At 42.0% G+C, this 12,615-nt stretch overlaps 1 protein-coding gene across 1 annotated transcript in view; it reads left to right on the forward strand.

Annotated features, from left to right (window-relative positions):
- The first annotated feature begins 6,593 nt into the window (after window positions 1-6,593).
- Window positions 6,594-12,615, forward strand: part of LOC140549011 (uncharacterized) — a 32,992-nt gene continuing 26,970 nt past the window's right edge. Inside the window, exon 1 of the mRNA XM_072672259.1 lies at window positions 6,594-6,603. Within this exon, the coding sequence (XP_072528360.1) occupies window positions 6,594-6,603 (10 nt within the window). The remainder of the gene's footprint in view (window positions 6,604-12,615) is intronic.

Here is a 12,615-nt window from a genome sequence, read left to right on the forward strand (position 1 = left end):
GATGTAGACCCTGTTCTTGGGGCATGAAGGGGGTACGGTGGGGTGTTTGAGTGTCTCGGCTATCTCGGTGTCTGGGTCCCACTGCATTGCTGCGACGGTTACACTCGATGACAGGATTGGTGTAGGGACGGTCTCTCCCTCGTCCACAGACTGGTGAATGCAGGAGAGAGTGTCCACCTTGGTATTGCAGGAGCCCGGACGATACGAGAGTAAATTGGAACCTGGTGAAGAACAGGGACCACCTGGCCTGCTGGGGGTTCAGACACTTGGCGTTGCGGAGGAACTCCAGGTTCTTATGGTTGGTGAGTACCATGAAAGGAAGGGCAGCACCCTCTAACCAGTGGCGCCACTCCCCTAGCGGCATCTTAACTGCTAGGAGCTCCTGATCCCCTACCCCGTAATACCATTCGGCCCCTGTGAGTTTCTTTGAATAAAATGCCACCTGGTGGAGCCTGTCACCCTCCCCATGTTGCTGGGAGAGCACTGCCCCCACCCCGGTGTTGGAGGCATCCACCTCGACTACGAATGGCCTACGGGGGTCGGGAGGGCGCAACAGCGGAGCTGACGTGAAAGCGCGTTTGAGCACTTGGAAGAAGCTCTCCGCGGCTGGCGTCCACGTGATGCGCTGGGGAGCTCCCTTAATCAGCGATGTGATAGGTGCTGCCAAACTACTGATATCCCTGATAAATCGTTGATATAAATTAGCAAAACCCAAGAACCGCTGGACCTCCTTTACGGAGTCAGGTGATGGCCAGTCTAACACTGCCTGAACCTTGGCCTGGTCCATCTGAACCCCTCGTTCGCTGATGATGTACCCCAAGAAGGGGATCTCACTCACGTGAAACACGCACTTCTCTAACTTAGCGTACAGCAGGTGAGCCCTAAGCCTCGCCAGGACCAGGCGAACATGGCACACGAGCGCAGGCAGGTCTGGGGAGTACACAAGAATGTCATCCAGAAAGACCACCACGAAGCGTCCGAGGTAGTCTTTCAGGACGTCATAAACGCCATCTTCCACTTCCTTCCTGATGCGCACCAAGTTTTACGCGCTGTGGAGATCTAACTTTGTAAAGACCTGGGCTCCCCGCAGCTGCTCTAGGGCGGATGGGACTAGCGGCATCGGGAACGGATACCGTTTGGTAATCGCATTGAGTGCCCTATAGTCTATGCACGGCCCATACCCACCTCCCTTCTTGCGAATGAAGAAAAACCCAGAGGCCACCGGAGACGTAGACGGGGTGATGTATCCCTGAGCTAGTGCTTCCTCAATGTACTTCTCCATCGCCCGCTCCTCTTCCCCCGTGAGGGGGTAGATCCTAGCTTTGGGCAGCTTAGCGCCCTCCACTAGATCCATAGCGCAGTCAAACGGGCGATGGGGGGAAGCCTAGTGGCACTGAATTTACAAAAAACGTCTTGCATGTCAGCGTATTCCGATGGCAAGACGACTACATTCTCTGGTTCGGGGCTTTCTATAGACGTGGACATGACTCTAAAGGGGGTTAGGTTAAGGCAGTGGTCGCGGCAGTAAGGGGACCAAGACACGATCTCTCGATCTGGCCAGGAGATGTGGGGGTTATGCTGGCTCAGCCAGGGCAGACACAGTATCATGGCGTGCTCGGAGACCAGCAGAACCAGCAGCGACACCACCTCCAAGGGACTAACCGCAACCTTCATCTCGTCCGTAACGTGGGTGATGGGCCGGGGACCCATGGGCTGTCCGTTCAGGGCGGTGATGTGGAGGGGCCTCGGCAGCGGCTCCGTCAAGATGCTCAGTCGCTCCACCACATCCGCCCGTAGAAAGCTGTCCTCCGCTCTTCAGTCGATCAGTGCTGTAACGATAAGAGACTGGTTGCGGTAGGAAATCGAAACAGGCAACGTGATCGACCACGAGATGAGCCCCCTGGCCGGAACACTCCATTCCTCGCACTCTTGGGTGAAAAGGCATGACTATTTCGAGTTATCTGTTACAGTCCTTGCATCGGTGCTTCGCTGTTTCGCAGTAGTAACAGAGCCCCTCACGGCTCCGCCTGCTGCACTCCTCAGGAGTGAGGCCACCGATGCCCACCTCCATGGGCTCACTGACGGGTACTGTAGACAACGTTGGGGCCTGTGGCCCCTCTGAACTGATATATCCCTCTAAAAACTGCGCAGCCGGACCGGTCTGTCGCTTGGGTCTGGCTGCCGCACCCCCATATCTAGGGGACCTGGGGTTAACAGGGAGACCAAGAAGTTGATCTAAACAGATAGCGAGCACAATAAGCTCGTCTAGCTCAAGCGATCTCCAAGGCGTGCCAACTCCCGCTGCAGACGTGGGTTAAGCCCGTTGCGTAACAAAGCTAATAAGACCGGTTGGTTCCACCCACTGCCAGCAGCCATAGTGCGGAACTCTAGCTCGTACTGAGCTGCTGACCTAGCGCCATGCACCATCCGCAGCAGGAGGTCGCCCTTCGTGAGCCCTTCTCAGGGGTGTTGGAACATGACCTTAAAGTGCTTAAGGTACTCCGAGAAGGGTTTCTTGTTGAGGTCCTCCCAGGTGGCTGTGGCCCAATCGAGAGCTTTACCCACGAGACGATACTAGGAAGGCGATCTTTGCCTGGTCAGTGCAGATTGGGTGACTCTTAATAAAGACCGCACACTGTAGCAAGAACCCCTCGCAAAGCTCCAGATCGCCATGATATGTATGCAGTTTACTAACAGGATACGGACTGGGAGAAGTCGTGGCAGGGCTGGGAGGACTAGCGGGCTCCAACGAAGTCTGAACCAGATTCGTGAGCCCCTGATTGCCACCCATTAGTTGGGTGACTTGTTGCTGTTGGTCAGCCTGTTGCTGCACCAGGTGACCAACAGTCTCCGACACACTCTGTAGGGTGTGCTGCTGTTGCCCCAGAAATTGACCCTGGGCGCGAAAAGCCTGACCCAGAGACTCCATCCCCGCTGTTCGGAGGCGGTCGACCGAGGATTCTGTCATGATCTGCTGGGACTGACACAAAGAGGCTGAACTCTTGCAGGGGATGGACCAAAGCGAGAGAGTTTATTATAAAAAATAAACAGGGCAGAACGAAAAATAAAGAAGCCACAGTTACAGGGAGAACGGCAAACCAAACGATAACGGTGACAACAGAAACTGGGCAAAACAAAAGAGCACACCTGAGGCTGATGAGAGACAAGGGCTGGGCTAGCGAGCCAGAGAGAGGTCTGAGCCTATAAAAACGCTAACCAAAACCAACAGGCAGCTCCTGGGTGAAAAACACAAATACAGCGCTAGTCAGGTGCTTCTGAACTTACGTGACTCCAGAGCTGAGGGAACTGCTACCGAACCTGAACGACAGAACCGAACATGAGATAGGGCTAACTCCCCTAAGTAAGGGGATACTTCAAGCAAAAGACTGTGACGTACCTTTGTGCTTGAAGCTACTAGAGCTAGGTTAAGTCACTTAAACAAGCCCTTCCTGAACCTGCCGAAGAGTAGACTCCAGTGAGCTGAGAGTCTGAGCATTACGGTAGCTAACCCAGTTCTCCAAAGCTAAGGAGAGTAGCCTCTATGCTAAAAGGCTATCGGCGAACCCAATGGACCCACTCTGAACTATGGTGCAACAGACCAAACCCTGGGCACCGCCTGAGTTACTCTGAGGTAAACTGAACCATGGAAACTGGCTGCTGGCGCTAGCCCTCCATAAGTATGTCAGCCACAGGTGAAACACATTAACAAACATGAATTAAAACACAAGACATGAACAAAACTGTGAAGTCAGAACCAAATCCAAAACGTCAACGTAAGAGTCCTTTCAAATAAAGAGTCCATGAATAACTGAGACGGAAAGACGTTCAGTCTCAGGAAGTCCTGCGCGCCGCGGCACGTGACCGACCCCGAGGCGGGCACGGCGACGCAGGCATGACAGAAGCATCCAACATTTTGCCAGATTACAGAAAAATACACTATTGTGTCACCTTTGTGAAAGACTTGAATGGATATAAAATATAGTCATATAGGCTCTAGCACATTAACTCTTAAGTCTTTTTTGTTTGTTTTCTTTGTTAGTCTAAAACATGGTGCAGTATCTGTCAGGAGGAAGTGAAGGAACACTTCCTCATACACTGTAAGCCTTGATACATACAGTATTCATACCCCTTGAACTTTTTTACATTTTGTCACCTTACAACCACAAACTTAAAGTGGAATAAAAATGATACATGATTTTCAACAATTGTATCAAATAACAATCTGAAAAGTGTGACATGCAAAGGTATTCACTCTGGAGGAGCTGCAGAAATCCACAACTCAGGTGGGAGAATCTGTCCATCTGTCCACAAATCAACTTCGTGTTGATCACTTTAAATCTAAATAAAATACATTTGTGCTTGTGATTATAAGGTGACAAAATATGAAGTGTTTAAGGGATATTAATACTTTTGCAAGCCAGTGTAAGTTCAAATAAGCAATCTGAGTTCAAAAAAGTAAGCATTATTGAACAAATAAGCAAGAGCAAGTTTAATGTACTAAACCTTAGGCAGCATAATTAATTGTTAATGAGTGAGTAAACAAGAGTGAACACTGTAAAATGCAGTTAGCATACTGAATTAGCTCATCCTAAGCTAATTAAATATCATTCCCATTTTTGGGGGTTGCCATTTTTAACAAAACTACCATTGCCATTGCTATGCTGTAGCTAAGCAGCCACTATGGTACACCACATGGCTCCTATGCTGGTCCAAGTGGTTGCTGTGTTGTTGCTTAACAGTTGATATGGTAGTCTGCATTTTTTTGTTGTTGTGCTGTTCATTAGCAGTTACTATGGAATAACAACAAAAGCAAAAATAAACACAACAACAACAGCAATAATAATAATAATAATAATAATAATAATAATAATTATTATTATTATTATTATTATTATTATTATTATTATTATTATTATTATAAGAAGAAATGATTATTTTGACAGTTAAATAATCCATTGATTATTGAAACACTTATTCATCACATTATCACAACAGATCACTTGTGTAGCTATACCAACTTATGCCAACTTATTAGTCCTTTAGTCCAGTTTATAGAGTGTGTGTCCCCAGTTAAACTTTCTGACTAATAAGTACATAATATGGGTAGCTATAATTAAGCTACAAATATTAATAAAACATAATAACATTCCTGAATTATGTGCACCCACATAATATTTTAGTAATGTTGCATATGCTGTATATGGATCTATACATGATGTATTTAAATGATGAACTAAACATATAAGTGGATACAGAAATAACAAACTAAATTTAAATGCATAAAAGGTTGGTTTGTTTTGTTAGGTATGTTTAGATTTTTATTATTAGTCTTACTTAAAAAGATTACAATTAAAATGAATGAATTAAAATCAATTATTAAAATCTATCTCTGAAATAATACTGAGCACACAGGTAATGGAATTGAGTTTCATGTTACAATGGGCCCATGTAATCCTAGTCCTAACTTTTCATCATGGAGTTAGCATCACACAAAGCTTCCTCTCTAGCACTTACAATGATCTTTAGATTGCACTGCTTTTGGAAAGCTGGTTATTACAAACGTCTCTGTAGGAAAGAAAATCCATTTTATTCGAACATGTTATTTTTATATGTATGCATCTAATATGTATGCATTCCCAAACCACTGCAGTATTTTAGTATTTTGTACAGCTAATGTGTTCAGTGGTGCTAAGCTTTTAATAGAGAACAGGTACATAGAAGTATGAAATATATCCTGTGTCTGATACTGTGATATGAGGAGATACTGTGATATGAGCTGTGTAGTTCCCTGAGACCAAATATGGAAAAAAGTAAACATTCTTCTCTGCGTACACAATAGAATGAGGAAACAAGAAGAGAAACAGATCCATCAAGTGGTAACACAACTTTATTTTATTCCAGGGAGGCATGTGAGCAGTTCCCGAGTGTGGGTTGTCAGAAAAAACAGAAAAAAGAATTGTTTCTGGCTGGAGCGAAAGTAAGATTTTTACAATTATCTAAAGATTAAGATTAATTTGTATGTTCTCTTTATTTATGTTTTTTTTAAATGGAAGACAGTATGCATTGCATAACACACAGGAAGTGATCGGTATACAAGATAGTGATAGAAATGAATGTTGTGTTTAAATGTACTATCATAGGGACTTCTTGTGGCATTTAATTTGTAATTTGATCTTAATATTTTATTTATAGTAGTAACTCATAATAAAAAGAAAAGAAGACTAAGATAAAATGTTTAGCTCACAAATGTATATGTCTTATCCAAGTTATGGCATTACATTTAAACATATTATTTGTCTTATGCATTATTACTGTATAAAATATATGAAATGCCAGATTTACTGACAGAAATCTTGACTTTACCCTAATTAGCTCAAACATTGTTACTGCATCAGATTGAGAACTGTAAACTGTTTTGTAAACTGGATTGTAAACCTCAATACATGATTTAATTAAAAATTTAAACACACATGATAGTTAATTATGAAAATGAATTACTCTTTTTTACAGACTGTGTCTGGACAGAAGTGTGTGCATTGTATCTTGAAACATCTGAGTGACTAGAGTTGAATTTCAAACTCTACATGAATATCATGGGCAAAGGTAAGTCATAATTTGGCCAAGTAACAATACTGATATAAACAGAAAATACATTTAGCACATGTAATATGATGTTTGTGGGGATGTCCTTTGATTCTATGTTCATATACATAACATCAAATACACAATAAAACAATTGTTCACAAAAACATTTAATATTACATTTTTCTTTATGGGAAACTTCAGATTTTCTATTAGCCCTATTCTATTAACTTTAGATGAAGTACCACAATGCTGCTAAAAACCTGTTTACTTAGATGTCTTAAATGAGTTGAAGGTAAGGCAAGTTTCTTCATCATTCACAAGCTTGTTCTTTAGAGGAAATGATATATTTTCTACTTTAAGTTGGTGAGGTATGCATGTCATTGGGATGCAGTTCACAAAGTGCTGTAGCAAAACAGAACAACAGGTTGTGCCTGATAGTCACATTCCAAAGGCGAGTTTCAATTTTGTCATTTTTTTCAGTACTTACCTTTCCACAATGTGCACAACATCACCAACTAGTGCCCTACACCTTAAAATCTACATAGTGCTCATCATTTGATATTACAAAGCATCTGGACACAAGATATAGTGAGAGATGTAATTTTATTATACTAGATTTTTGCATGTAGAACTCATCACAGCCCCCAACTATTCATGAATTAAGTTAGTTGTTCACAGTATTTAGGGACTTCATGATGTATGAAGTCTTCATGAAGTACTGAAACATGGAGCCACAGGGTTTACAAAGGGTACATGACATCTTGAATTACCATGAAAATAAAATAACCCCTCAATAATAATATTCCATGTTGTGTTTCAGTTAGTGGTTTATATTGTTTTTGTTTAATTACAGTGTATCACAAAAGTGAGTACACCCCTCACATTTCTGCAGATATTTAAGTATATCTTTTCATGGGACAACACTGACAAAATGACACTTTGACACAATGAAAAGTAGTCTGTCTACAGCTTATATAACAGTGTAAATGTATTCTCCCCTCAAAATAACTCAATATACAGCCATTAATGTCTAAACCACTGGCAACGAAAGTGAGTACACCCCTTAGTGAAAGTTCCTGAAGTGTCAATATTTTGTGTGGCCATCATTATTTTCCAGAACTGCCTTAACTCTCCTGGGCATGGAGTTTACCAGAGCTTCACAGGTTGCCACTGGGATGCTTTTCCACTCCTTCATGATGACATCACGGAGCTGGTGGATATTCGGGAGTTTGCACTCCTCCACCTTCCGCTTGAGGATGCCCCAAAGATGTTCTATTGGATTTAGGTCTGGAGACATGCTTGGCCAGTCCATCACCTTTACCCTCAGCCTCTTCAATAAAGCAGTGGTCATCTTAGAGGTGTGTTTGGGGTCATTATCATGCTGGAACACTGCCCTGCGCCCCAGTTTCCGGAGGCAGGGGATTATGCTCTGCTTCAGTATTTCACAGTAAACATTGGAGTTCATGTGTCCCTCAATGAAATGTAACTCCCCAACACCTGCTGCACTCATGCAGTCCCAGACCATGGCATTCCCACCACCATGCTTGATTGGCACACTTATCTTTGTACTCCTCACCTAATTGCCGCCACACATGCTTGAGACCATCTGAACCAAACAAATAAATCTTGGTCTCATCAGACCATAGGACAAGGTTCCATTAATCCATGTCCTTTGTTGACATGTCTTCAGCAAACTGTTTGCAGGCTTTCTTGTGTACAGACTTCAGAAGAGGCTTCCTTCTGGGGTGACAGACATGCAGACCAATTTGATGTAGTGTGCGGCGTATGGTCTGAGCACTGACAGGCTGACCCCCCACCTCTTCAATCTCTGCAGCAATGCTGACAGCACTTCTGCGCTTTTCTTTCAAAGACAGCATTTGGATGTGACGCTGAGCACATGCACCCAGCTTCTTTGGAGGTCTGTTCTGAGTGGACCCTGCTCTTTTAAAATGCTGGATGATCTTGGCCACTGTGCTGCAGCTCAGTTTCAGGGTGTTGGCAATCTTCTTGTAGCCTTGGCCATCTTCATTTAGCGCAACAATTCGTCTTTTAAGATCCTCATAGAGTTCTTTGCCATGAGGTGCCATGTTGGAACTTTCAGTGACCAGTATGAGAGAGTTTGAGAGCTGTACTACAAAATTGAACACACCTGCTCCCTATGCACACCTGAGACCTAGTAACCCTAACAAGTCACATGACATTTTGGAGGGAAAATTAAGCAGTGTTCAATTTGGACATTTAGGGGTGTAGTCTCTTAGGGGTGTACTCACGTTTGTTGCCGGTGGTTTAGACATTAATGGCTGTATATTAAGTTATTTTGAGGGAAGAATACATTTACACTGTTCTATAAGCTGCACACAGACACACAGACTTTTCATTGTGTCAAAGTGTCATTTCATCAGTGTTGTCCCATGAAAAGATATACTTAAATATCTGCAGAAATGTAAGGGGTGTACTCACTTTTGTGATACACTGTAGGTAATTATAGAATGTTATTGAGATCAATACTTTTATTGTGGTCGTAGATGCTGCTGTTGTTGTTTTAAAAATAACAATTTTCATAAACAAATTGCAATAATGACTAAATTGTATTTTATGGTATACAGTTACTGTGGTATACCAAAAATAATATTTCTCTTAATATTTTTCTCCATCTTCAGCATTATCTCTTATAAACAAATTTATACTTTATGGCATTGATATGCAACATAAAATACATTAAGCTTTGCCTAAAGCGAAGTATCAAGAGTTTTACCTAAATACTGGACTTTATACCTAAAATGGTTATATCTTAAAATGATTTAATTACTGGAGTTATGTTTAGTTAAAGCAATCACTATGAAATTATATTTATATATAAGTTTAAGAATTATTTGACACAATCCCAAAAACACATTTCTGTTTGTGGCAAGATAGAAAGTTTAAATAAAAGTCACTTTATTTTCACCAGTGATATCTTGTGTATTATGCATATATTAGCATGTATTAGTTTGGACCAATATTGATACATTTATAGCACAAACTCTCTTAAAAGTGCCTCTGCTGGCTTGCTGCAAGTCTTCCCATGTCCCTATGTTTACATGACAAAACAGACCATTTTCAATCTCATGTTTCTCCTCTAAACTGTTTTTCCATCTCCAGTGTCTAATTCCAACATGTGCTATTACTGGTAGTAATATAATAGATATTACTATTATATTTCTTGATTTTATGTTTTATGATAGTTTTAGCAATTACTTGGTGTTATTACTTGATGTCACTTTATAATGTTACTTTTATTACTACTTTTTTACAGGAAAATTAGTTTACTTGCTCACATTTGTTGCCATTTTGCTTTTGGATGTGCATGTGGTGGACTCACATGGACTGCCTGATATTTCTGACATCATTGTAGAGGTACAGTTTACTCTGATTGCTGCAACCATGTAAAAGATTTTTGATGTGATGTGATTTGATTTCTTAATTGAAATTAAGAAAATGAGTGTGGTGTTTTGTATGTAACTTTTCTGGGAAGTGTAGACTTTGGGACAGGCTGTGACTAGAAGAGAGTTATTAAATTATATATAAATTAAATGTAAATTATTACAGTGGGTTCATATTACAGTAACAATTGGAACCAACTCATAGCAGATATGTAATCCCATTGTTTTAGAATTGCTGATTCTAAATATAAGATGTACATGGTGTCTTTACCTTAAACTCTGTAATGCTTTAACTTCAGTTTAGTTACACGGATGAACATCACATGAGAGGAAAACGAGATGGTAAATATAAATGCTGCATTAAAATCTTGTTTTGTTTAAAATACATGCAGTGTGCAAGTTTAAGTCTCTTTCTTGTACCAGTTTTTATTTACCTAAATAATTAAAATCTAATTATTATTTTTCAGCCAACTCACTGCCACTGGAATACATTGTGGTGGTGGAAGTCAATGTGTCACAGCCGATTTTGATAGAACAAATCAGATCATCATTGGACTCAATCAGCCTTCCATTACAAGTAGATAACACCACAGAAATGGATGACTTAAACATTACAACAGGTAAACCTGATCCACCTGTCAAAATTACACCTACAAGTTCTTGAAATATGCCTTTTTTCTGTATGCCAGAAAACTGTGAAAAACTTAAATGAAAAAAATCAATATATTCCATATATATATATACTTTTTAAAAAAAATAAAGGGAACACTCAAATAACACATCCTAGATCTGAATGAATTAAATATTCTCATTGAATACTTTGTTCTGTACAAAGTTAAATATGTGCTGACAACAAAGTCACACAAAAATCATCAATGGAAATCAAATGTATTAACCAATGGAGGCCTGGATTTGGAGTCACACACAAAATTAAAGTGGAAAAACACACTACAGGCTGATCCAACTTTGATGTAATGTCCTTAAAACAAGTCAAAATGAGGCTCAGTATTGTGTGTGGCCTCCATGTGCCTGTATGACCTCCTTACAACGCCTGGGCATGCTCCTGATTAGGTGGCGGATGGTCTCCTAAGGGATCTCCTCCCAGACCTGGACTAAAGCAACAGCCAACTCCTGGACAGTCTGTGGTGCAACATGACATTGGTGGATGGAGCGGATTCAGGTCTGGGGAACGGGCGGGCCAGTCCATAGCTTCAATGCCTTCATCTTGCAGGAACTGCTGACACACTCCAGCCACATGAGGTCTAGCATTAGGAGGAACCTGGGGCCACCCACACCAGCATATGGTCTCAAAGGGGTCTGAGGATCTTATCTCGGTACCTAATGGCAGTCAGGCTACCTCTGGCGAGCACATGGAGGGCTGTACGGCCCTCCAAAGAAATGCCACCCCACACCATTACTGATCCACTGCCGGTCATGCTGAAGGATGTTTCAGGCAGCAGATCGCACTCCACGGCGTCTTCAGACTGTCACGTCTGTCACATGTGCTCAGTGTGAACCTGCTTTCATCTGTGAAGAGCACAGGGCACCAGTGGCGAATTTGCCAATCCTGGTGTTCTCTGGCAAATGCCAAGTGTCCTACACGGTGTTGGGCTGTGAGCACAACTCCCATCTGTGGATGTCGGGCCCTCAAACCATCCTCATGGAGTCGGTTTCTAACCATTTGTGCAGACACATGCACATTTGTGGCTTGCTGGAGGTCATTTTGCAAAGCTCTGACAGTGCTCCTCCTATTCCTCCTTGCACAAAGGCGGAGGTAGCGGTCCTGCTGCTGGGTTGTTGCCCTCCTATGGCCTCCTCCACGTCTCCTGGTGTACTGGCCTGTCTCCTGGTAGCCCCTCCAGCCTCTGGACACTACACTGACAGACACAGCAAACCTTCTTGCCACAGCTCGCATTGATGTGCCATCCTGGATGAGCTGCACTACCTGAGCCACTTGTGGGTTGTAGAGTCCGTCTCATGCTACCATGAGTGTGAAAGCACCACCAACATTCAAAAGTGATCAAAACATCAGCCAAAAAAGCATAGGTACTGAGAAGTGGTCTGTGGTCCCCACCTGCAGAACCACTCCTTTATTGAGTGTCTTGCTAATTAACAATAATTTCCACCTTTTTTCTATTCCATTTGCACAACAGCATGTGAAATTGATTGTCAATCAGTGTTGCTTCCTACGTGGACAGTTTGATTTCACAGAAGTTTGATTTACTTGGAGTTATATTGTGGTGTTCCCTTTATTTTTTGTGCAGTGTATATATATGATATATATGATATAGCCATCAAATTATACAACCAAATGTCCAGAAACAAGTGTACCAAGCTCATAGGTTCTTTCCAAAGATTCCAGAAGCTGGAATCGCTATGTGTGCCGTTATGTAACCCAAAAATAACCTATTTTTGTGAGATTTTTTTTTTTTGCATGGTTACTGCTTTCACTTTGTAATGATTTGTGATTGTGTACATATATTTCAAGCAAAAAATTAATTCACTGTAAAATGATTATGTAACGTAATAAAACGTGAGGAAGGTTAAAGAGGGTGTGCAGATCATCCGGTTTGACTGTATATCCGCATATTTAGTTTATAGCAGTTTA

This window comes from Salminus brasiliensis, chromosome 1, assembly GCF_030463535.1.
Source record: "Salminus brasiliensis chromosome 1, fSalBra1.hap2, whole genome shotgun sequence".
Classification (NCBI taxonomy): domain Eukaryota; kingdom Metazoa; phylum Chordata; class Actinopteri; order Characiformes; family Bryconidae; genus Salminus; species Salminus brasiliensis.